Below are 26511 nucleotides of genomic sequence, written 5' to 3' on the forward strand. Positions count from 1 at the left end.
ATTTTCGCAAAAATGAATGTGAAAAGTATATCGGCATTTCGCTCCTCACTGCTCAGATTGTATTTCTTTGAAGCGGATCAACACAGTAGGTTATAAAAATAAAAATATATGTGTAATCTCTATATATACAATGTTTAACTATCTTGCAAATGATGGTTACAAAGTAAAAAGTAAAATACTGATACTTTTTTTTGTGGGGTCCTCATTAAAGGAGATGATAATTTGAAAGCCCAGTAAATAACTGCTAACTTTGCAACTATAAGAGATGCATTGTAAATGTTTAGAGTTATAGAGTATTGAACTATTAAACTTTAAGCCTTTGCATATGCCTGCCTATAAAAAAGAAACCAATATGATAGGGATAAAAATCTCCTTAATCTGTAGACTGAATCTATAGAAGTCTGACCAGAAGGGTAAATGGCAGAGTAGACCATCTTCCAGCAGTAGAAGACTCCTTTGTTTGAAAGGGCATTAATCATTATAATCAACAGGACCTGCTGTTCAATAGCTCAGCTGCTAATGAACCTGGGGGTGGAATACTGGATATTGGCTCTCTAGATCCTAGGTTCTCAATGTGTGGTGCGCTTACCCCAGGGGGTACTTCTGATGTTTCCAAGGGGTACTCAGTCAGGCTCAGTGGCGTAGCTAAGGAGTTGTGGGCCCCAATGCAAGTTTTACAATGGGGCCCCCCAAGCACTCTATACATAATTGGTACGGCGCACCAAAACCTGCCAATGGCAACTACAGTGTCAGAGGTGCAAGAAGGGGATGGGGAGCAGTTTGTTAATGATTAACACTATTCAAAGCATTCATAGAAGTGATTATTATGAGCACAGGACCAATATAGAGCTAATACTGTAGTTGAGGGAGGGCCCTTCGGGGCCCCTCTGGCCCAAGGGCCTGGATGCGGTGGCTACCTCTGCAACCCCTATTGCTATGCCCCTGCTCTGGCTTGATATACTTAACCAAGAATAACAAATTTAGAGTTTTAGAAAATGATAACTCTTATACAACACCAAATTAGTATTTTAGCTAATTAAAAGCAGTTATGGTCAAGTAGATGCAAATAACTTCGAGTTAAGGCAAATGTATGCAACATTTTCAGCACATTTATGCAGCTTAAAAATGAACCAATCAAATCCTGCTGAGGTAAAATTTGATTGGTTCATTTTCAAGCTGCATAAATTTGCATAAAACATGTGCATACATTTGCATCAACTCAAAGTTATTTGCATCTACTTGACCATTACTACTTAAAAGCAATAGTAAATGCTTGGAAATTGCTTAGAACTAATTATCATGTACTACAGTGAAATTTATATTTGTCAAGGGGTACTTGTGATGATGTTCACTATGCTAGGGGGTACTTGCTGAGTAGAGGGTTTTAAAAGGGGTACATACCAATAAAATGTTGAGAAACACTGCTCTAGATCATTGATTACTGGTAGTTACTCACAATCATCATCTTAAAGGGACACTTAAGGGTCGATAAAACAATAAGTTTTACTCACCTGGGGCTTCCACCAGCCCCCTGCAGCTGTCCAGTGCCCACGTAGTCTCGATCAGATGCTCCTGTCCCCCGCCGGCAGCCTCGGCAACATTTCCAGGCCTGTCGGCAAAAACGGAAGTGGCTGCCAGCTGGGGGCAGGAGCATCTGATCGAGACTGCATGGGCACCAAACAGCTACAGGGGGCTGGTGGAAGCCCCAGGTGAGTAAAACACTTTTTTTTCCTGACCCTTAAGTGTCCCTTTAAGGATAGGAAAGAAGCATACATTTTTGGTCCCCAATGAAGCAAATAATATACCGTAATCCTGCTCTGATGATCTCAAATGATTTTGTTTTATCACTTTGACAAATTACTGTATGGGAGAAAGACACCAGAGAAGATTCCAAGCTATGACTGTGCTAATAAAACCACCATTTCTGGCAGTTTCTGAAGGATTTAGGGAAATTTGGGGATTCTCTTTAACCTCAACTCCTGTCAAAACAGTCCTCTTTGACTTAAAAAAAATTGGCTTGGACCTTCCAAGCTACCTTGATGTGAACTGCTGCAATATATTAAATCAACCTATTGGTCCACTAATTCTTGATGAAGTCTAAGAGGAAAAAGAGAGATTCCAGTGGTACCACCTGTTTATCCACGTTCATTAAGATAAACAAAATGAAAATTGTGCACAGTGAATTTTCTCACCAGGGATATGAAGACATTTACGTCCCAAGTGACTGCTGCACATAAAAGGTGGCACGCAGTAGCCATGGGGGACACGAATGGAGGAAGCAGGAGCAGCTGGACTATTTTGGAGGCCAGACAGGTGAGAAATTTTAATGTATGGGCATGGGGGGGGGGGATTAACATTTGGGGGTCAGTTGTGTTCATCACTCATTCTGATATCACACACTGTTACCGCCACACACCCAATGGACCATATCTCCCTGACCTTTTCCAGATCAATACCCAAAATTGGCCCAAAATTGGCCCAATACCTGATTGGCCCAAAATCGGTCAAATCGTCGATTGGGCATGCTTGTTGCAGCACCAATTTTCATCCAATACAATAAAACTATTGAATTGGATGGTTGATTAGGCTGCAAAATTGCAAAACACTTTTAGTCTCTAGAAAGGAGTAAACTCCGCCACTGTAAATCCAAAGTCTTTAGCTTTTTTTTTTTTTTTTTTTAACGTCCCTCTGAGCAAAATCTAGCTTCTTATATGGAAGCAGACTATGAACTCTCTGGGGGGAAATCACTGGAGGGTCAATAAAGATACATGTCTTGCCAGGCATCAAAAAGGTTTTCAGACATAAAGGCTTTAAAACAATTGTGGGGAAATTTATCAGGCAATATACCTAGCAGACATATTTTAGGGTCCTTCTCCACTGGACATCCCATCTTATCATGATGAAATGTTACTAATTGGGACCAGAAGCTGGCAATTGGAGGGCATTCCCACATTAAATGAAAAATGGAAAAGGTTGTTACTTGTACATGTACAACACCTGGACGATATACAATTGTGTAAGTTGCTCCTAACAGTAAACTTTTAGCAGCAATCCTCACTGCTTCACTGCGTGCACCAGAAATGCATCTTGATGTAAAAATAAGTGTCAGAATGAATTCCAGCAACTAATTTGCATGAACACCAAGAGGATGTTTTTTAACAGTGTCAGTGAAGTGATGGGATAATGAGAAGTACAGATAGTTGCAGGATCAGAAAAGAATCTTGCTGCAATCAACATCCCAAGAACTTTATCAAAAGAAATCTATATTAGATATGTCTTTTAAAAAGCAACTGTCCTCATATGATAGGATAAGTCTTTAGATAATTTGAATATGGCTAAATCCAACTTAGGAGTCCATTTTTCAATTTCAAAATTGTCAAAGAGAAAACGGTCTTTGGCTGACTAGCCTACAATTAGCTGGTTCCTTCTACACAAAAGAAATGATTTCCTTTATAGAATTATGGATGGGAAAAGTATCTTTTTTAACTGCCTGCTGTTCTGAATGCATTTCATATTCAACAGAAAAGTGGTCAGATTCCTTTCGCTTAGTCTCTAATACGTTGCTGCAGAGACAGGGGCCGTTAGCTAGGCTGTTGTTTAGCTTGCTCCTCACTGAAATTTATTGCTGAAAGCACCCCTAAAAAGCCCTTTTGTGGGCTAATATTCTTCTGCTGTGGTCTTTTTTGTGTGTGTGACACGCTGCATACAGGCCACAGTTGCAGCTGGGTCTTGTAGTTCTGCCAGCACACTATTCCCAGTGCATATCTTCCTACTGTATTTGTGATCAAAGTATAGCATATCTGTGTGGCATGCTGCATACAGCCCACAGTCGCAGTTGGGCCTTGTAGTTCCGCCAGCACACTATTATCAGTGCATATCTTCCAACTGTATTTGTGATCACAGTATAGCATATCTGTGTGACACGCTGCATACAGCCCAGCCCACAGCTGGGGCTTGTAATTCTGCCAGCACAGTATAATTAGCAGTGCATATCTTCCAACTGCATTTGTGATTGAACGTACTATTTGATATTGCTCTGTGTGAGTGACACACTGCATAGAGCCCACAGTCCACGCATGGTGATGTCGGACATGTGGATTTTCTTTAGTCCAATGCCTTGGCTCAGCCTTTCCGGATCCACCACCCGACAGCACCTCGACTGGCAGGTAGCCGACTACCTGGCCTTAAGTGTGGATATAGACACTCTGAGCAGCAATGAACTCCTAGACTACTGGGTGCGCAGGCTTGACCTGTGGTCAGAGCTGTCACAATTTGCCATCAAACTTTTGGCTTGCCCTGCCTCAAGCGTCCTGTCAGAAAGGACCTTCAGCACAGCAGCAGGCATTGTCACTCATAAGAGAAGTCGCCTAGGTCAAAAAAATGTTCAGTACCTTACCTTTATTAAAATGAATGAGGCATGGATTGCGGAGGGCTACTTCCTGGCCGAAGACTAGTCAGTCCTCACACAGCATCTCAGCCTGCACGCCTCTTGACTGCCTTCTCCGCCACCACCGATAGGGTCCAGGAGGACACCAAGTATTTAGTGAATGTTTAAGACTGCTGCTAGCAGCGGCCACTACCAAAAATAATAGTAATTTTTCTGGTGTGTGTACATGCCTAATATTTCTGGCTGCACTGTGGCTACAACAACAACAAAACAAAATGCATGTACATGTGTCAATTCCCCTTTGTGATCGTTACCTTGCCGCAGTGAAGGGGCTTGCGTATCACAATGAAGTAATGACCTATATGAGTGTGTTGGGAGGCACACCCAAGATAATAAGGTTGTTGCTTCATTGTGGACAGACCAAATTCTACCAGCTGGACAGTCACTGTTGTTCTGTCATTGAACTACCTCATCCCGACCATATGGGCTGGAAAACCGCCATCTCCTGCACTCTCGCCAATGTGTGCATGAGCACGGCCATCACTATTAGGGATGCTCGATCGGATTTCGTGGAAATGAAATTTCCGAATTTCTGATCGGAAATTGCATTTCCGCATCGAAATTCGGAAATCGGTAATGGAAGTGCGGTAGGCGAATTTTCGCAGAAAATGTCGCCGACTTTAACATCAATTTTCTCAAAAATTACAAGGTATTTTTGAAAGTTGTTTTCCTCTTGTTCCTACTTTTCTGCTTAACATTCCCTGAAAATGTGGTGTTTCTAGCACTTATGGGGGATTTGCTATTAACCTCTAAAGTCGGCATCATACCGCATAGCGGTTCCAATGCAGATTTTCGTGGTAATTTCTGACGATTTTCTCAAAAACTACAAGGTCTTTTTGAAATTTCTTTTCCTCGTTTACACTTTTCGGCTTAACATACCCTGAAAATTTGGTGTTTGTAGATCCTACGGGGGCTTTGCTATTGACCGCCAAATCTGGACGCTGTTGACTATACTGTAAAATGCAGAAAATTTGCATTACCGATATGTGGTATTATGCTGACTTTAGAGGTCAATAGCAAAGCCCCCATAGGAGCTAGAAACACAACATTTTCAGAGAATGATAATCCAACAAATGGGAACAAGAGAAAAAAATATTTCAAAAAAAGTTTGTAGTTTTTGAGAAAATCGATGTTAAAGTTGGCAGAAATTACCGCAAAAATCCGCATTGGAACCGCTATGCGGTATGACACCAACTTTAGAGGTTAATAGCAAAGACCCCATAGGAGCTAGAAACACCATATTTTCAGGGAATGTTAAGCAAACAAGTCGGAACAAGAAGAAATAAAATCTTTCAAAAAGACGTTGTAGTTTTTGAGAAAATTAATTACAAAGTCGGTGGAAATTATTGCGAAAATCCGCATCGGAATGCAGTAGCGGTAATTGGCAATGGCAGAATGTGGATTTTCGGCAGAAACGGAAATTGTCATTTCCGACCATCCCTAATCACTACACAAACATTGCTGCCGAGAGGACTGACATTTTATGTCCTGAGAGTACTAATGACAACCCTTTGCGGCTGTATGCGGCAGTGCGTTAAACAGTGAGTTTGGTCTGTCAGTGTGAAGCAGTACACTACTTACTTACCTGATCGATGAATACACACACAAGATGTTTTAAAGCACTTTATGCCTCCAATTTAGCAATGTAATGTGAATTCTGCCCTTTAGTGATTATAACCCTGCTCTGCGTCAAATACGTAATTTTCCAAGTGAATTTTGCCATGTATCCCACACTCCCGGCACCATGCCCCCTCCAGGTGTTGGACCCCTTGAAACAACTTTTCCATCACTTTTGTGGCCAGAAATAGTCCCTGTATGTTTTAAAATCTGCCTGCCGATTGAAGTCTATGGCAGTTCGCCCGGTTCGCGCAAACTCAAACTTTTGCGGAAGTTTGCGAACCAAAAATGTGATGTTTGGGCCATCTCTAGTGTGTGTGTGTGTGTGTGTGTGTGTGGGGGGGGGGGGGGCAACTACTAACCTCCCCTCTATCTGCTACTCCACATCAGGTGTTTTTGTGGCTACACATGTTATGGGTATGAAGGTTCTGATGGCCACAATTGTAAGATGGCCCTGTAAGGGTCACGAAGAAGAGGCAAAGAAATAGTTGGGAACATTAAGGGGCCCCATCAAAGTATTGCTGGGGGCACTATGATTTGTAGTTGCACCCCTGTCCTCACCCACACGTTCCAGGTAGGAATCAGAGAAATTACAGAGGAGTGGTCTGCCAGATAGACACTCTGAGAAATCTGGCACTTCCTTAGAAGGTGAAGGCATACAAGTGGTGCAAAGAGCAATTCCCTGAGGCAAATACATGTCTCATTTCAAATAAAAAAGTAGCCATTATATGCGAGTGGAGCTATAGACTATTGGTCTGATGTATGCTAAAGTTTCACAACAAGTAGCTGTTTGGAATATTTAAACAGAGGAACACTTTATTTTTATCATTGCAAAGTGTTTATATGGAGGATCTATCTCTTACTCTACATTAGCCACTCTACTAACCGGTGCTTATGTGGGCTTAGCACTTGTGATCCACGGCTATTAGATTATTAGTAGAAGAAACACTGCACAACCGCAGCAGTTTATGACATAAATATAACCCCAGGTTGTTTGTGCTGAAGCAAAGGTGTGAGTGAGATCTATGTTTGAGTGGAGCAGGATCCTGCTGTTTTATTATTGATTTTACTTTGTTCTTATAATTTGTGTATTATCATTATACTGCTTATCTTTGAATTCAATTGATTACTGAGGACTGACATAGTTATATCAGTTCATTAGCGCACCTTAGATCCATCTTATTTTTACAGTTGTTTTTTGGTGTGAGGGATCGCCAAACTAAGGTAGCAGCTTGAAATTGCACTACTACTCCCGAAGCAACACTTTACTCCTTATTTAAGCATCTAAATATCTCTATTTTTATCTGGCTGGTTTTCTTTAAGCCAATTATGCCCTCCCTATTCCCTGTATAACTGGATGGACCGTGAAAGACATTTCCACATTGAAACTGGAGTAAATGTATTTATTGTTTTCATAGCAGTAACAGTAACTTGGAGGTAAGACACTAAGTAAATCACTGACTCCTCATATACCTGAATTTAAGATATTGAAAATGTATAAAAAATAAAACTAACTTTAGTATTGTGTGAAAACAGTTTAGTAACTAGCTGACACGTTGAAAGAGAGAAAAAACGTAAACCGCCTTGTATATTTGGATGAACTGTGACTAAAATATATAAACACTAACTGAAGCAATATTTTTATTTGCAAAAACAAATTTTGGTTGAAGGCATTATGGGATCATAACTTGCATAACTTTTATTGGGTATTCAAGTTGTTTGGTTCTAATCCAGCTGAACCAAATATCCAATATTCTAGAAGAATGGAACTTGCGCCCAAATGCAAAGAGCAACATTACTTGCATCACACTAAGGCCCATATGCAATTAATTTTTTCACCTGAGTTATCTCCTAGGAGATAATTTTCATCTTCCCTGTAAACTAAATTTTCAGCATTTTACAACTGAAAAAGTACTCAAAAGTTGGTGAAAAAGTACTAACACATTTATTTTGAGTATTTTCTTGCTTGCTGGCGACTTAAAAGGCATTTTATGACAAGTTGTAAAAATATCACCTAGGTGAAAAGTCAAGAGAAAAATTGAATTGCATATGGCCCTAAGTGATGCTCACCATTTTGTGCTGACCAGTAATTGGGAACACAGGAAAATGAAAGTGAAGAAAAGGAACACTTGTGAAAGTGAAGAAAATGTCAAAATTATGTACCAGCAATGAGCGAAAATGCCAATATTCTTTGCATATTCATTTTTGAGTGAAAAGGCCATAAAAAATAATTTTGTAATAATTAGCATTTTTCAATTTTTGATCATTTTCATGGTAAAAATAAAGATTTTCAAGTTTTTCAGGAATTTTCACATTGAAAAACTAAAAATTGTTTTCTTTGGACATATTGCGAATATTTTCTCAAAATCAAAAACAGTTTTTTCGATGCGGAAAAACTGGCACTGGTCTTTTGACTTTTTACCCTTAGCACAGATGCAAGCAAGGTCTCATTATGGGGCAATATGCTTAATTATTCGCTTTAATTTCAAAAGGAACCAAACAATATAGAATTAAAAGCAGGGATGGTCGTAGTCAGCCAACTTCGCTACGCTGGAAATACGCGTAGTTTTACGCAATTACGCTTCGCCAAACTACAGCTTCGAAATCAAATATTCGCTTTGTATGCATTCCGTAGACTACGCGTTAAAATACCCAATTACGCATAGTGCGAAGCGTAGTGTATGCAAATGCTTATGCCCGCATACAGAACATTTTACGCGTTAATTCCTCTTTAATTGCTTATTCCGGGAACTCTTCTATGCATACATTACCTTTTCCAATGCATATATTTGTAAGCACAAAATTGCACACGGAAAATTAGACGCGAGTAATGCATTCGTAGTTCACTACGCAATACACATGTTAACTACGCATAGTGGGCATAAGCTAGGCGTAGCGGTACTTCGCTACGTGTAAATTTGTAAGTGTAGTTTTGAAACCACCTACGAACTACGATGCGTAGATGCGAACTACGATGCGTAAATTCGTACTGGCGTAGTTTCTGCTTATCCCTGATTAAAAGTACATTACAGTAATATTACAGTAATATAATAGTTCACTACATCAAATATTTGCTTTCAGTACTTGCCTTATACCAGAAAACCTCTGTGCTTTGATTGGGTGTTTTGTAGTCATCAATGTCAGGACATGAAATCACTTTTGTTTTTGTGACTTCTGCCTTCTCCACATATCGTATTCTGCTGTTGTAACAAAGTCCTACTTCCTGTTCTGCTACCGTCAATGACATTGACACCTTCATGCAATAGGTGGAATTCCTGTAAGTATTAAGACAAGATTATCTTGTAGAACAAATGTTTTAACAGTCTGACAGTGGAATTACATTTTTAGATAGGCCATAAGTTACAAATATAGGTGCATAATAAAGAGAAAGTAAACAATATACAGTAATCTAATGCAGAAAGAGTTATATAGCAAATAATAATAATAACAATATTAGGGAAGGGTGTTCTTCCGTTTGTGAGTTTACAATCTTTGTAAAGGCAACTTATCATAGAATAAAGTTTCCAACCCCACCCACCCGGTCACTTTTTATTTTGTGCAATAGCATAATAAATATATAATACATATTAGTGTTTAGTAACTAATCAACCTCCTTAATCACAAATATTGATGTAGCGAACATCAAATTGTGAACACAAATTTACCGCAAATATCCCCTAACCGGCTGCTCGCAGCGGGCTCTATATAATTAAATGGCAAGCGAACGGCTGCCAAGTTAAGCGGTTTGCTACTGCAAAGCCCTCTTCTGTGTTCGAAACACGAAATTTGCAGGGTATGTGAAGGAGGACTGTGGGTACAAGAGGAAAAACAATTTTCAAAAAGACTTTATAGTTTTTGAGAAAATGTATTTGAAAGTTCTCGTTCTGAGTGTGGGAAATGTTTCAAAGGCTGCCGACTTTAGTGGTTAATAGCAAAGCTCCCTTACGTGCGAGAAACAACAAATTTGCAGTGTATCTTAACTACTTTCGCCTCCTGGATGTACTAGCTACGTCCAGGAGGCCATGTGCGCGTGCGCGCGCTCCCGTGGTCGATTGCGTGTGTGCACGCGTGCTACCGGCCCGTGGTTCGTTAGCCAGGCAATCAGTGAATCGGGCTATGGTGCCCGATCATTGATTCCTCTCCCCCGCAGAAAAAGCGACAGCTTCTCTCGGAAGCTTCGCTTTTTCTGGCTCTAGTGTCCCCATGCGTCTCTCTAAGCGTACGTGTTACGCTTAGAGTGATATCATGTAAACAAACTCATGGCTGCCATCTTGTGGCCAAAAAGTAAAACTACAAGTAAATGTAAAAAAAAAAAAAAAATCAACACATATATATATATAAAGAAAAAAATTACTGTTTACATCCCACCCTCTCAAAAATACCCAAATAAAATGTTTAATATAAAAAAAAAACACATTACAATAAAAAACAAAACAAAACATGTAAATGTTTACCTAAGGGTCTAAACTTTTTAAATATCATTGTAAAGATGAAATATTTCTCATTTTTAATTTTAAACTTGTAAATAGTGATGGATGCAAAATGGAAAAAATGCACCTTTATTTCCAAATAAAATATTGTTGCCATACATTGTGATAGGGACTTAATTTAAACGGTGTAATAACCGGGACAGATGGGCAAATACAATACGTGAGTTTTAATTATGGAGGCATGTATTATTTTAAAACTATAACGGCTGAAAATTGAGAAATAATGAATTTTTTCCGATTTTTTTTTTATTCTTCCTGTTAAAATGCATTTACAGTAAAGTGGCTCTTAGCAAACTGTACCACCCAAAGAAAGCCTAATTAGTGGTGGGAAAAACAAGATATAGATCAATTCATTGTGATAAGTAGTGATAAAGTTATAGGCTAATGAATGGGAGGTGAACATTGCTCGGATGCATAAAGTGAAAACGACTGAAGGCTGAAGTAGTTAAAGGGACTCCGAGCAGTGCAGAAACTATGGAAAGATGCATATCATTTTAAAGCTCTCTTTCTCCTCTTTCCAATGATATATAAATCGCCACCCTACGTCTTTTAGTTTTCGCTATTTTCGCGATTGAAATTGCCACGGCTGCGATTTCGATCACGAAAATAGAGAAAACGAAAAGGCGTAGGGTGGCAATTTAGGGTTCGTCAGAAAGAGGAGAAAGAGAGCTTTAAAATGATATCCATCTTTCCATAGTTACATTGTATTACACAGGGCGACTTTTTCCTAAAGTCAGCAGCTCCATTCTGCTCATTGGAAGAGGAGAAAGAGAGTTTTAAAATGATATGCATCTTTCCATAGTTTTTGCACTGCTCGGAGTCCCTTTAAGGAGGGCAGTGAGAACAAGAAGAAGAAAAAAATTCAAAAAGACCTTATAGTTTTTGAGAAAATCAATGTTAAATTTAGAGGAAAAAAGTAGCAAAGTTACTGCGCTAAAATGACAGATATATTAAAATGTATATATATATGTATTTATTTCTTTACAAATTTGGTATTAACTGCTAACGTTGGTGACCATTTACTTTAATGTAAAATGTGAATACATTTATTTTTCAAAACGCGAAAGGCAAACAGCCCAAGTTTACCGGAAAAAAGGATAAAAATAAAAGAATTTACTGATCTTCTCCACACCAAATGTAAGGGACCAAGCAGCATATGTATTTGTGACACTAAAGCATCACTATGTACCTGTCTGGTAGTAAGGAAGCACACTAGGCAGTCCTACTACTTTAGCAGCACTGTCTGTCTGTCTGAGCCCTGACAAGTCCCTGTATTCAACATAAAAAGTAATTTCCTAATTTATTACCTTCTTATCTCCCCTATCTGTGTTAGCTGTCTGGTGCAGAGGCCAGATGACGACACTGCTGGGATAGTGTCAGGAACCATGCATAACCTTTTCTTGCCTGCTGGTGGCAGCATTTGCATGGACTGCCAGGACTTTCATTGTGCCACCAGCAGAGGGCTCTGTGGACTGTGAGCAGCCCTAATTTTCTACAATTCATTACATGCATCCTGTTATCACGTGGACTATTTAAGGACTGCCTCTTCCCCCTGCTAATTGCCAGAACTTTGATATCCCAGGTTTGAGTTTCTGGACACCCTGGTTCCTGTTCCTTGCCCCCACAGCCAGCCAATTATGGCGATCAGCTGTCATAGGCTTCTGCCTATGAGAGCCGATCCCTCTCATCCCCAGGAAGACAGCCGTGTGACACGGCTGTCCCCAGTACAGAGCTGCTGCCGATCGCAGCGCTGTACATGGAAATAGACGGCGATCACGTCGTCTAACACTCTCCCGAGCAGCAATAGCCGCTCGGAGACTGAAGGCGGGGCAGAGCTCCGCCCCCCAAGCAGGAGATGCGCGCGCAGCCTGCGCGCGATCTCCTGCAAAACAGAGCCCCAGGACTTTACGCCAATCGGCGTTAGGCAGTCCTGGGGCTGCCGCCACAGCCACGCCCATCGGCGTGATGCGGTCGGCATGAGGTTAAGGACTGCCTCTTCCCCCTGCTAATTGCCAGAACTTTGATATCCCAGGTTCGAGTTTCTGGACACCCTGGTTCCTGTTCCTTGCCCTGTATTCTGTGTATGCCGTCCTGTTGCCGAACTCTGTTACTTCTGTCTGAGACCTTCCTTTTGCCTAATCCCTGGTACTGTGCTTTTCTGATAACCTGTTGCTGACCTTGCTCTCCTGCTGACTCTGATATTCTGCCTAATCCCTTTTGTTCTGCGATTGTGTATATACTTTCTGTATATATTATTGTGCACTTAGTTAGATAGATAGTCAGGTGTTGCATATATTTATCACTGCTTCCCGGGTTATTTGTATATATTGTGTGCTGTGCATATGTTTGTATGATATTTGCATTTACGCTTGTATGTATGCTTGCATTATTGCCTTTGCAATAAATCATTCTTTTTGCACCTCATTCCATGGTTCCAGTGTCTGTATACTGCAAACTATGGTCAAACCCTGTTCCTCCGTTCAGGCTTGTGACAGATAGGCAGGGGGGGCTGCAGCCAGCATTGGAGGGGCAAGTGAAGGGCAGACATAGATGTGGCATTTACAGGTAGTGGTGTGCTATGGATAGGAGAGGGCATGATATTACAAATCAGGAATTCCAGCCACACACTAAGACTCACTGGGGCTCAGCAGTGCTTCTTTATAGTACTATACCTCCCTGTCGCACAATCCTTGTTGATCATGGTGTGATGTGTGTCACTCATAAGGGGTCAGAACATATGGTAGATTCTAAGCATATTGTCAGCCTTTTATTTCGTAGTGGTTTTGGCTCACCAGGTCCTAACTGGGTACTTTACTGAAATACTGCTAGTAACAGAGACAACATTTGCTATCAGCATGGCAACTTGACCAACAGTTAAACAGGTAGCTGTAATTCTATAGCCACACATGCCTCATACATTCCATCTACTTTCTGTTACTGGACTTCTTGGTTCACTCCACTCGTATCTCACAATTCAATGATTATTGCTACAGCAGCCTATCCAGTATCCACATACGCCAGCACATGGACAGTGAGGAGCATGTATCTCATATCATTACATAAACATAATGTAGCATTCCCAGGATGTGCAGCAAGTACAGTTAGTGAAACTCAAGTACAACCAATTACAATGCTTTCATTCCAGTAACTATTAAGGATTATAAGTGAGATGGAAATTATTCCAAGTTGATGCAGGATTATGCATATTCTGAATGCAAAGTTATCTAGCTTAGAAAATAGGACATTCAAATCATGCAGAGGTGAAATTTAGTCCATTTCAAGCTGCATACATTTGGATACATAATTTGCATGACACTGCATCAATTCAGAACTATTTTCATCTCGTTAACCATCCCTAATAACCATAATACATTTCCAGTCCACTACAGAGCCTTTTGCAGTTCACATTTAAAGGACAACTGTAGTGAGAGGTATATGGAGGCTGCCATAATTACTTCCTTTTAGCAAAACTAAATGCCTGGCTCTCATGCTGATACTGTGCCTTTAATACTTTTAGCCATAGACCCTGGACAAGCATATAGCAGATCAGGTGTTTCTAAAATTATTGTCAGATCTGGATGCTTGTTATTGGTGTGATTCAGTCACTACTGCAGCCAAATAAACCAGCAGGGCTGCCAGGCAACTGGCATTGTTTAAGGCTAATTTCACACCAGGACGTTGTGTTAGAGGGGGCGTTAAGGTCGCATAACGTCCCCCTAACTCAACGCCTGGTGGTGCTGAATCTGGACGTCAGAGTGAGCCGCGTTGTGCAGCTCACTCTGGCGTCAGGGATGCCGTGATGCGCACTCTTGTGCGCATGCGGCATCACGTGGTCCCGCCGGCCAATCGCCGCACAGAGCGGCTGCTCCAGGAAGTAAACACTGCACGTCATAACGTGCAGTGCATATTAATTAGCCATGTGCCTGGCCGCTCTCCGCTCCTCCCAAACATTACTGAGCATGTGCAAGCAGTCTAACGTGGCTCAGCCCCGTCTAAAGTACTGCATGCAGTACGTTGCCTTGTGACGCAGCGTTACAATGTAACGCAACGTCCGCACTGTGAACAGCCCATTGATTTTTCATTACTGTGCGGTGGGCTGCGTTACAGGCTGCTCTAACGTGCGCCTGTAACGTCCCACTGTGAAAGCAGCCTAAAAGGAATAAAATATGGTAGCCTCTCTATCCCTCTCACTACAGTTTCCTTTAAAACAAAGGAATACCTTGTTGATCATTCAAAATCTTGCATGTGATTACTGGTAAAATTCCTCCTTTTGCGCAATCATTTTCTATTCATGAATAACTTTACTATCTATAGCTATCGCTCTTACAGTAGTCTTTTTTTCTTGCATATTTTATCATTCTGAATTTTTGGAAAGTATAATAAAAGTAAAATAATATATTTACGCATCTCTGTTTTTGTTTTTTTATTTTCACATACTATTCTTTGTATTTTTTTTTTATTTCGTTTGCAATGGGACTGATGTTTGTCTCTTAGCCCAGTGTTTCATTTTAGAATAGCTGTAATGTATGATTACATATTCCCAGCCCTTGGCATGAAATAGCTGTAAAATATGATTAGCCTATTAATTTGGTAGTTAGCCAAATATAACGTATTCTTTAGTAATTTTTTTTTTTGTTCCTCGCTCTCTTTGGGACCATTTTAAACTGAACACACTACATTGCATTATAAGGTTTATATTTGGAAAATAGAAATGCATGTCGTTTGAAACCAATAAAGGTATTTCCCCAATTTCTGCATGTTTACTTGATGCTTTCAAATTTCACAATGTTGGAATATATAATTCAGCCACAATGACTACTAAACGCGTTAAGTAATCTCATGGGTTCAATGGGAAAGCATCTATTTCCCTTGTTTAACATTCTCATTATGCTAAAGATACACACTGACGTTCCTTGGAGGCACACTAACCTCAAGCTATCATCATTTAGGATCTGCATAATTATTGCAAAAATTCCCAGCTGGCAAAGAGAGTCAACCTATATTTATGTCTCAGAAATTTCAAATTAGTGTGCATTTTAACTTAAAGCAGCTAAAAGTATGGCTGGAAAATGGATGGCTTATGTCCAAAGACTGCATGGCAAACCTACACAGAATGTACAAAAGCATGGAAAAATATGTGCTGTTGGGACTCAATGGTTTATGCCAGTGGACTGGTTTCACCATTGGGTAAATATTTGTATATCTGAGCGATAAGGCCAAAGTACAAAAGAAAGGCCACTAGCACAAGTAGATAATCAGATTAACAAGTTGTTGAAAGCTAAAGAGAAAGTTGCCCCCCCCAAAAGAAAAAAATAGCCCCCAAGTATAGGTAGCTAGATTAGCTCCGAAACGTTAGTAAAGGTAGCCTAATTAGCCCCCCCCCCCAAAAAAAAGTGTGGGTAGCCAGATTAGCCCCCAAAGTATAGCATAGTTCACAACTTTTAAAGATGAGAAAGAGGCACACTTAAGCCATGCCCCATGCAGCCTGAAGCCACATCCCTACTTTTGCAAACTGCTAATTAGTAGGCATGTTGGGTGTCGGCAAAACCAACTGTAAAATAATGGCCCCACATTTTCTCCTCAGACATTATTAGGCAAAGTGACCCTCAAACTCAAAGACATCCACGAAACCACACCTAATATGGCAGTATTACCTCCCAAGCCAAACCTATTATGGCAGCGTCACCTGCAAAACCACACCTAATACGCCTGCATCACCTGCAAATCACACCTAATATGCCAGCATTACCCCCAAAACCACACCTAATATGCCAGCGTTACCCACAAAACCACAAATAATATGACAGCATTACCTGAAAAATAACACCTAATATAGCATCGTAACTACCAAAACCACGGGTAATATGGTACCATTACACCCAAAACCACACTTAATATGGCAGCATTACCTCCAAAACAACACATAATATGGCAGCTTTACCTCTGAAACCACACCTAATATGACAGCCTTACTTCCAAAACCACACGCGATATAGTTACATAGTTACATAGTTATTTTGGTGGAAAAAAAGACATACGTCCATCGAGTTCAACCAGTACAAAGTACAACTCCAGCCTGCTCCCTCACATATCCCTGTTGATCCAGAGGAAGGCGAAAAAACCCTTACAAGGCATGGTCCAATTGGCCCCAAAAGGGAAAAATTCCTTCCGACTCCAGATGGCAATCAGATAAAATCCCTGGATCAACATCATTAGGCATTACCTAGTAATTGTAGCCATGGATGTCTTTCAACGCAAGGAAAGCATCTAAGCCCCCTTTAAATGCAGGTATAGAGTTTGCCATAACGACTTCCTGTGGCAATGCATTCCACATCTTAATCACTCTTACTGTAAAGAACCCTTTCCTAAATAAGTGGCTAAAACGTTTTTCCTCCATGCGCAGATCATGTCCTCTAGTCCTTTGAGAAGGCCTAGGGACAAAAAGCTCATCCGCCAAGCTATTATATTGCCCTTTGTTGTATTTATACATGTTAATTAGATCTCCTCTAAGTCATCTTTTCTCTAGACTAAAAAAACCTAGTTTATCTAACCTTTATTGGTAAGTGAGACCTTCCATCCCACGTATCAATTTTGTTTCTCGTCTCTGCACCTGCTCTAAAACTGCAATATCTTTTTTGTAATGTGGTGCCCAGAACTGAATTCCATATTCCAGATGTGGCCTTACTAGAGAGTTAAACAGGGGCAATATTATGCTCGCATCTCGAGTTTTTATTTCCCTTTTAATGCATCCCAAAATTTTGTTAGCTTTAGCTGCAGCGGCTTGGCATTGAGTACGATTATTTAACTTGTTGTTGATGAGTACTCCTAAGTCCTTCTCCAAGGTTGATGTCCCCAACTGTCTCCCATTTATTTTGTATGGTGCTAGACCATTGGTACGACCAAAATGCATGACTTTACATTTTTCAACATTGAATTTCATCTGCCATGTATGTGCCCATATAGCCATCCTATCCAGATCCTGTTGCAATATGACACTATCTTCCTGAGAGTTGATGATTCTGCACAATTTTGTATCATCTGCAAAAATAGCAACATTGCTCACTACTGCATCCACTAGGTCATTAATAAATAAATTGAAGAGCACTGGACCCAGTACAGACCCCTGTGGGACCCCACTGCTAACAGTCTCCCATTTTGAGTATGATCCATTGACCACAACTCTTTGTTTTCTGTCCATTAGCCAGTTCCCTATCCAAGCACACAGACTCTTCCCCAGTCCTTGCATCCTCAACTTTTGCACCAGACTTTTGTGGGGAACAGTGTCGAAGGCCTTAGCAAAGTCCAAGTATATCACATCTACAGCATTCCCAATATCCATATTAGCATTCACTACCTCATTAAAGCTGAGCATGTTAGTCAAACAGGACCTGTCTTTAGTAAACCCATGTTGATGCTGAGAAATAAGATTATTTTCTACTATGAAGTCATGTATAGTATCTCTTAGTAACCCCTCAAATAGTTTGCATACAACTGATGTTAAGCTTACAGGTCTATAATTTCCTGGATCTGATTTTTTGCCCTTCTTAAATAATGGGAAAACGTGGGCTGTACGCCCAAAACCAAATGTAATAGGGCAGTGCTACTCCCAAAAGCACACATAACATGGTAGCATTAACTCCAAATCTACAGTGCTGGGCGTAATGCAAAAAACTACGCTTACGGATCATTACGCGTAATTTTACGCTATTACGCATTACGGAATTACGCTTACGCATTACGGTTCATGTCTGTAATTACGCATGGCCCTTACGCAATTACGCGTAAGAATACCGTAATGCAGGTTGTTACGTTATTGCCTTACGCATAATTTCCTACTAGCAATTAATGCGTAAGGCAATGCTCCCAAGCGGAAAAGTTGACGCATGGATCAATGTTAGGTAGCCGCCGACTTTAAGGGTTAATAGCAAAGCCCCCTTAATTGCTGAGAGCCTCAAATTTGGAGAATATATTAAGGAGATCAGAAGGAATAAGAGGAAAAATTTTTTTTTCATAAAGACCTTATAGTTTTTGAGAAAATCGATGTTAAAGTTTCAAAGGAAAAATATATACATTTAAAAACCCGCCGACTTTAACGGTTAATAGCAAAGCCTGCTTAAAATTTAGGAACACCAAATCCCCAGGGTATATTAAGGGGATCAGTGGGAATAAGAGGACAACATTTTTTTTCAAAAAGACCTTATAGTTTTTGAGAAAATCAATGTTTAAGTTTCAAGGGCAAAAATGTCTTTTAAATGCGGAAAATGTCAGTTTTTTTTGCACAGTTAACAATAGTGTATTATTTTCGTAGATTCCTCCAAGTGGGAAGAGTTTTACTTACTTTGTTCTGAGTGTGGGAAATATTAAAAAAAACCGACGTGGGGTCCCCCCTCCCAGACCTCTTTAACCCCTTGTCCCCCATGCAGGCTGGGATAGCCAGAATGCGGAGCACCGGCCGCGTGGGGCTCCGCACCCTGACTATACCAGCCCACATGGTCCATGGATTGGGGGGTCTCGGAAGGGGAGGGACAGCCAAGCTTTCCCCTGCCCCTCCGAGCCCTTGTCCAATCCAAGGACAAGGGGCTCTTCTCCACCTCCGATGGGCGGTGGAGGTGGAGGCCGCGATTTCCTGGGGGGGGTTTCATGGTGGCATCTGGGAGTCCCCTTTAAAAAGGGGTCCCCCAGATGCCCACCCCCACTCCCAGGAGAAATGAGTATAGAGGTACTTGTACCCCTTACCCATTTCCTTTAAGAGTTAAAAGTAAATAAACACACAAACACTTAGAAAAAGTATTTTAATTGAACAAAAAACATAACCACGGAAAAAGTCCTTTAATATTCTTAATTAACCATTAATACTTACCTGTCCCTTTAAATAAATGATCCCTCGCAATAGTCTCGGAAATGTTCTATCAGTTACAATGTAACAAAGTTAATACAATGTAACAACTTTGTTACATTGTAACTACGCTGCACCCGACGTCACTCGCCGCTCAGCCGCCGCATACACTTATGCGTCCTTGCAGGACGCTAAGTCCCCGCCGGCTCCCGCTGTCCACCCCGCCCACATCTGTCACCCACATGTCACCCACATGTGGGTGACATGTGGGTGACATGTGGGAGAGGCGGGGAGGGCAGCGGGAGCCGGCGGGGACTTAGCGTCCTGCACGGACCCGACAGAGCTCTGAGCTATATAGCTCAGAGCTCTCTAAGCATCTTTGAATTTGGGCTCCAAGGAGCCCCATTGGTCCTTAGCAGATTTGAAGGAACCCCATTGGTCTGCTAAGGACCAATGGGGCTCCTTGGAGCCCAAATTCAAAGATGCTTAGAGAGCTCTGAGCTATATAGCTCAGAGCTCTGTCGGGTCCGTGCAGAACGCTAAGTCCCCGCCGGCTCCCGCTGCCCTCCCCGCCTCTCCCACATGTCACCCACATGTGGGTGACATGTGGGTGACAGATGTGGGCGGGGTGGACAGCGGCTTTTATATATTATACGGGAGCGTAATATTACGCGATTACGGCAGACTGTGTAATTTCAATAGGAGTTTACTGTCTTCCGCGTAATTTGTTACGCGTAATAACGTAACCTACGGTCTACGCGTAATTAATTACGTGTAATACCGTAACCTTACACGTAACGCTTACGGTGCATTTGTAGTGAATTACGATGCGTAATTACGCTAATGCGTAATTTCGGCCCAGCACTGTAATATGGCAGCGTTGCATCCAATTCAGACCTAATATGACAGCGTTACCCACAAAACTACACATAATATGGCAGCATTACCCCCAAAACCATACAGTACATAATATGGCAGCATTACCTCCCAAACCACACCTAATATACCAGTGCAATACCACAAAACCACACCTAATGTATGGCACTAGAGTGTTCTCCAGTACTTAAAAAAGCCCTTGACATTGCCTTTGTGCACTGCCCTCCTGTCAGGGTTGTTGCAAACCATTGGGGTTCTGTTGATTCTGTTGGCGTGGGGTCTAAGCAGGTCTTCACCAGCAAACCCTGCAAGGGATGATGGGCTGTCACCCCTAGTGGGTGGCAGACTGCTCTGCTGTTTGGTGACTGCCAGGTCACGAAACCCCAGGACTACCGCACCAGTGACAGGAAGAACAGAGGGTACCTGACGGGATAGAGTAGAGTGGACCATTGGGAAATTGGGCCAGAACAGGCTAAGAGGACATAACTGGCAGGACACGAAGGCCTAACCAATAAGGATCCCAGGAAGGATACAGACAGGCAGGAGTTCCCAGGAGGGGATTGGACAGGCAGGATACACTGGTAAAGGAGCTGACTGAGAGGCAGTGGACAGGCAGGGAGAATCCGGGGGAAGGAGCTGACAGCTAGGATTCCCAGGAGGGGTACCAACTGATAGAGTAAGTCCAGGAGATGCTGACAGTCGGAGTAGGAAGGGAGCTGACAAGCCAGGAAGAATCCCCGGCTAGCTGCTGAAGACAGGAGCATTCCCAGAGGGGAACTGGCAGGCTGAGGTAAATGCAGGGATGCCGCAGGTGACTGGAGGGTTCCCGGAGACAACTGGCAGGCTGAGGGAATCCCTGAGATGCTGCCAGGTGACTGGACAGTTTCCAGGAGGGGAACTGGCAGGCAAGAGGAAATCCAGGGATGCTCCATGTGACTGGAGAGCTTCCTGAGGGAACTGGCAGACTGAGGGAATCCCCAGAATGCTGCAGATGACTGGATAGTTCCCTGGAGGGGAACTGGTAGGCTTAGGGAAAGCCCAGGAGTGCAAGACATGACAGGGAAGTAGGACTGGAGACTGATAGGTGGTTCAGGGATCCAGGCACCGGGAGGCAGGCTGTCTGGTCGGATAGGGAACCGGGGATAGAAGGCTAGGACTGGCAGGGATCCTGTGTTAGGAAATTCAGGTTCTGAATTGCAGGCAGGCAGGCAGGCAGGTGAAGCAATAGGGAAAGAGCAAAAGGGATCCTGGAAGGGAGATCCCGGTTGAGGAAAAGCCATACCGGGAGACAAATAAGAAAGGGAAGGGGGAACGGCAGCGGAACGCCGTGGCTGTGACAAGGGATGCAATAGCTTCCTAACAGTGAGTGTGCAGGGATTTTATACCCTGCCTCTCAATTAGGAAAGGGTGCAGTACTGCCTTCAGCCACTGCATAAAAGGGGCAGAGGCACACGCCTAGCAACAGAGGGACGCCGGACCTGGAAATCTGTTGGGTAAGTGTTTCTCCACCATCTTGGGAGAGGTGATGGATCAAGAAGCTGCGTGGCACTCGGTGGCTGGAGTGTAACAAGCGATCGTTACACTCCACCACCCTAGCAGGAGAGCCAATGCAGGAATGAGGTGAGGTAAGTAAAGACACAAGCAATCGTGACACCTCCATTGTGCGTTCCAGCTATCAATATTTCCTATTTCCCATCCGGAAGGAAGAATTAGCTGGAGAGCTGGAACCTACCACGGAGGGCAGCGCAAGGAGGCAGCATCAAAGGTCAGTTAACCCCCCCTGCCATGGTCCGCTGTGCTTGAAATTCAAGTTCTGATCAAAGCATGAGTGTGGACGGGGCCGAGTGGGAATGTAGGTGGCCTGTGCTGGAATATGGATGGGGCCAGAAAAGTAGGTGGAGCTTAAACAGCACTGATTTTTTTATGCAGTGCAGCAGCCAATTATCCCTGGACAGAACTACAGATTTACTGTAGGGGGTGGCCAGGGAGGTGTTAATACACCAGCTGCAGACTGATAGGAAAACAGTTCCCCCTCACCTGCCTGCTGCTTTCAGACCTGGGAGGGGGGGAGAGAGAAGTTGGGAGGGGAAGGGAACCTTTTAAATTTTTATTTAAAGAATAAGCACTCTGCCTCTGGGACTTTGGCTTAAGAGGCATTTTATTGATAAGGTGTGTATTATCAAATAGGACACATTTTAGGAGAAAAAGTTAATTAGCTTTAGCCCAAATTTCACCTACGTTTTTGCCTTAGGAGGTATTTTCACACTTTATAAATAAAATGCATTTCAATGCATTTTCATGCAAGCAAGCAAATGCTTAAAATAATTTTGTCAGTACTTTTTTAGCTACATTTTAGTACTTTTCAGTGGCAGAGTGCTAAAAGTTATTTTAAACAGAAGATGAAAAAATATCTCCTGGATAAAACTTATATATAATTTGTCCTAAGTAAACAACTTCTCTATTGGCCCATAAGGAAGTGTTCTCAAGTGTAGCTAGTACAACTAATTTTGAGTTTTGCCATAGGGAGTGTAATATTTTCAGGTGAAGACAGAGAAATGCTTAGATGTGTCACTGCCAGGTTTTTGTAACTCGATGAAAAATGCTATTCTCAGGGTTTGTTTGTATCACACTAACACCCCCCCCCCCCAAAAAAAAAAGTTCAGGAGCAGTGTGCGAGTTGTAGGTAAACCAGTGGGATGTGTGTTCCAATTGAGAGGCTAGAGGCGGAATATGCAGGGCCAACCCCAAGGTCAAGGAAACTTTGTAAAAGTATTGTGCTTAAGTTTAGCTCTCGATTTACTCCACACCATAGAGGTCATCAGAGATTTTAGTTTACTGGAAAAGGACACAAGAACACAAGAACATGGACTTGTAGGTTGTTCAGGAGGTATAGAACTTTTAGAAAGAGGTCAATTTTTATCAAGATTACTTGGCCTGCCTTGATTAACCTATCATTAATAGGGATGCTAATTTCGATTCCGCGGAAATGAAATATTGCATTACCACAACTCGGTAATTTTAGCCCAATCACAGAACTCCGAAGCATTATACCAATAAGAGAATGCAGAGTCAACTCGGAAGTATTGAAATAAAATGCAAAAAATGATCAAAGAAAAGACTCCTCGGAAATCGGAATCAGAAAACGGAAATCTTAAATCCGGGGAATCAGTAATCAGCATTTCCTACCATTCCTAATCATTTAACTTTATAGATTTTTCATTGGAGCAGATGATATGACAGTTTTTTTTTATGTCAAGCAGCAGAACAGCTTTGGCACTTTCTTGTTTAAAATTCATGATTAGGCTCTAGAATTTCTCAGTTTCAGCCATCAGAATGATATCATTGCCATGTCTCAGATTGTTAATATTCCTGCCAGTTTTTTTTAATTCCAGCATGTGACTCATCCAAACCAGTCTTCCACTTTGCATATAAAGCGTATAAGTTAACTAAATAAGGTGATAATATGCAACCTTGTCACACTTTTTTGGCCAATTCTGAACCAGTCAGTTATTCCATACTAACTTCTAACTGTTGCTTCTTGGTTTGCATATGCATAGAAGAATGAAAATGGGGTCGGCACTGCTAGTATTGGCTTTAATTCAAAGTATTGTCATATCTGATGAGCAAACATCATGTGCATAAATGCTGTAGGTGAATATAAGGGGTGCACATACCAGGCTGTGGTGCGATGAAAGGGGACAGTGGGTGCAGGGCAAGAGTTGCTTTACAGCCGTTTTGTGCTTTTGTGCTTTTACGGAGGCATGGCCATTGGCAACAGCATTTATGCACATGATGTTTGCTCATCAGATATGACAAGACTTTAAATTAAAGCCAATACTAGCAGTTGCAACCTCCATTTTCATTCTTCTATGCATTCAATTGTCTTTAGGGTCAGAGCATGCACAGGCTAGGATTGCTAGCCGGGTTTGGTGTAAGTGTGGAGCCCAGCAAACCCACATCTTCCTTCAGGCTTTGCAGTGCCAACGCGGTTTTCTAACTTTTGTATTGGTTTGCCTATACAGTAGATTTCCCAAAAGGCAGATAAGATGGTCTGGTATTCCCATTTTCATGAGAATCTGCCACCGCCTATTATGATCTCTTCAGTCAAAAGCTTTTGAATAGTCAATAAAGCATAAGTAGACATTCTTCTCGAATTACCTTTCTCTGTTATCCATCAAATGTTGGCAATATGGTCCCTTGTGCCTCCCCCTCTTCTGAAACCAGCTTGCACATCTAGCAGCTCTCCGTCCATATTTTGCTGAAGTCTGGCTTGTGGACTATTGAGGCAGTCTTCCTCCTCTGTCGACGCCCAGTCCACACTGAAGTACGCCCCTTTTCCTTCCAATTTACTCCCCCTTGTGGTCTGGTTGCTGCCCCTTTATGCTCGTGAACTGTTCTACAGGGGCAAGCATTGTCTCACAGAGTGAGCTCTGACCCAGAAGTACTTTTCTGGACAGTGCCATTTTGGTGGTGACATTTGTTTCGTTTTTTTACAAATGGGATCACAGCCAGAGGAAAAAAGACAGCAATGAAATTTGGCAATTGGTAAGTATCTCTACAATGTGGCTTTTTAAATGCAACCCTAGAACATTCTCTGCTTTTTTCATTTCTGTGCAGCCCCAAGCTTACATCTTCAAATATTTAACAGCATCAAAAATTATCCTAAAACATGAGTGGATATTTTTGCCTTACCCTTTCTCTGTCACTAAGGAAACCTGCCCTGACCTTGGTAATCCAAACTAATGATACTGATTATGATTGGAAATACTAAAACACTGGTCCGTCTGGTGCTACACTGAGATTATATACATGTGGTGCAATGTTACAATGTTTTGCCAACCCGAGATCAACTGTTGCCTTGTTCTGATTTCCCAGCTTTGTGTAGAATTGGGGGAAGCTAGTCACCGTTGTTTGATGCATTGTGATAATAAAGGCCATTATACAACAACCACGAGGACTGATTTCATTAACTTCTGGTACAGGATCACAACAGCACATTTCCTAACTCCTATATTCCATGTTTTTATACTCTTCAAACCTTAAAGTAAGTAAGCTACAACCTTTATCACAAAGGGGGGAAATATGTAAGCTTGTAAAAATTGTCAGCAAATAATGATTGACCTTCAGTACAGAGATGACACATGCTGCTGCAGCCAAACTATAAATAAGTTAAACAGTTCTAATACTTCAAATTATATGGCAATAAAAGTCCCAAATGCACACTGGGAGATTGGCTCAAATATGGCTACTTTAATGGCAGAACTTTGACTTCAATCAGCACGTCCTGGCTTGAGTTGACGAAGCCCAAGATTGGAATCAGTGGAACTGAATTCCAATGAGCTTGTCTGCGTCCAAATGTGTTGGACATAATACGGCTCACACTGTTTACTTGAGGAATACGATAAGTGCTCAGGATTTCTAAGTGCTTTGTGATTTAATGACTGCCAACATGACTTCCAACATATTGCCGAGCAGGTGTTTCTTTTTAATAATTGTAAAAGACAGAAGAAATCAAAGGAGAAATTGCATTTTAATGACTCTGACACTCCATCACAATCGTGCGATTTTATACTTCCTGGCCATTCCAGCAAAAACTAGAATGATGAGAGAAGAAAGAGGGGGAGGGGGGACACTCATTATTTCTCCTACAAGAAACTGTATATAATTATCAAATTTGAGTGAAAAAGGAAAGGCAAATTCAACTAAGAAGGAAATGTGTCCTTTTATATGTAATTACAAGAGCTAATGCAGCTTAACGCCCACGGAAAAGTGAAACCATCAGATCCGTAATGAGAATATTGTTTTCTTTTTAAGCGGTTTTCTTTTTTTTTTTCCTTCTGTAGAACTGCAGAGCTGCGAAGAAACAGTCATTTCTAAATTACACATTCCGCTAACAAATCAGTACTCTGTGTTAAAACACAGACTATAACGTATTTCATGTATATACGTACCTTCATTTGTGGTTATGCTATTTATATAAGCACAGTTTGTGTTCTTTGAATTTAAATTACACCTGCCGTTACAGAACTTTAGAGGCCTCCATCTTGACCTATTTCAAAAAATGCTACTTTGGTGGCTCTAACACTGTGATCATTTGAATAAGCGTTTACCAAGTCACTGCCCGATTAAAGTACACAGATGAGAAAAGAAGGCTTCAAAATACCTGATTTGTGTACTTATACCAGATAAGTCAGTAAAAAAGTATTATATTCAGATAAAAAAACATTAAAGCAAAAATAGATGCA

The 26511-nt window shown here is 41.6% G+C and overlaps 1 protein-coding gene across 6 annotated transcripts in view; it reads right to left on the reverse strand.

Moving 5' to 3' along the window:
* Window positions 1-26511, reverse strand: part of IL1RAPL2 (interleukin 1 receptor accessory protein like 2) — a 1439628-nt gene that overhangs the window by 682601 nt on the left and 730516 nt on the right. For all 6 annotated transcript variants that reach the window (XM_068251064.1, XM_068251062.1, XM_068251061.1 and 3 more), the window contains one exon: window positions 9153-9339. In XM_068251064.1, the coding sequence (XP_068107165.1) occupies window positions 9153-9339 (187 nt within the window). The remainder of the gene's footprint in view (window positions 1-9152; window positions 9340-26511) is intronic.

This window comes from Hyperolius riggenbachi, chromosome 8 (genome assembly GCF_040937935.1).
Source record: "Hyperolius riggenbachi isolate aHypRig1 chromosome 8, aHypRig1.pri, whole genome shotgun sequence".
NCBI lineage: Eukaryota > Metazoa > Chordata > Amphibia > Anura > Hyperoliidae > Hyperolius > Hyperolius riggenbachi.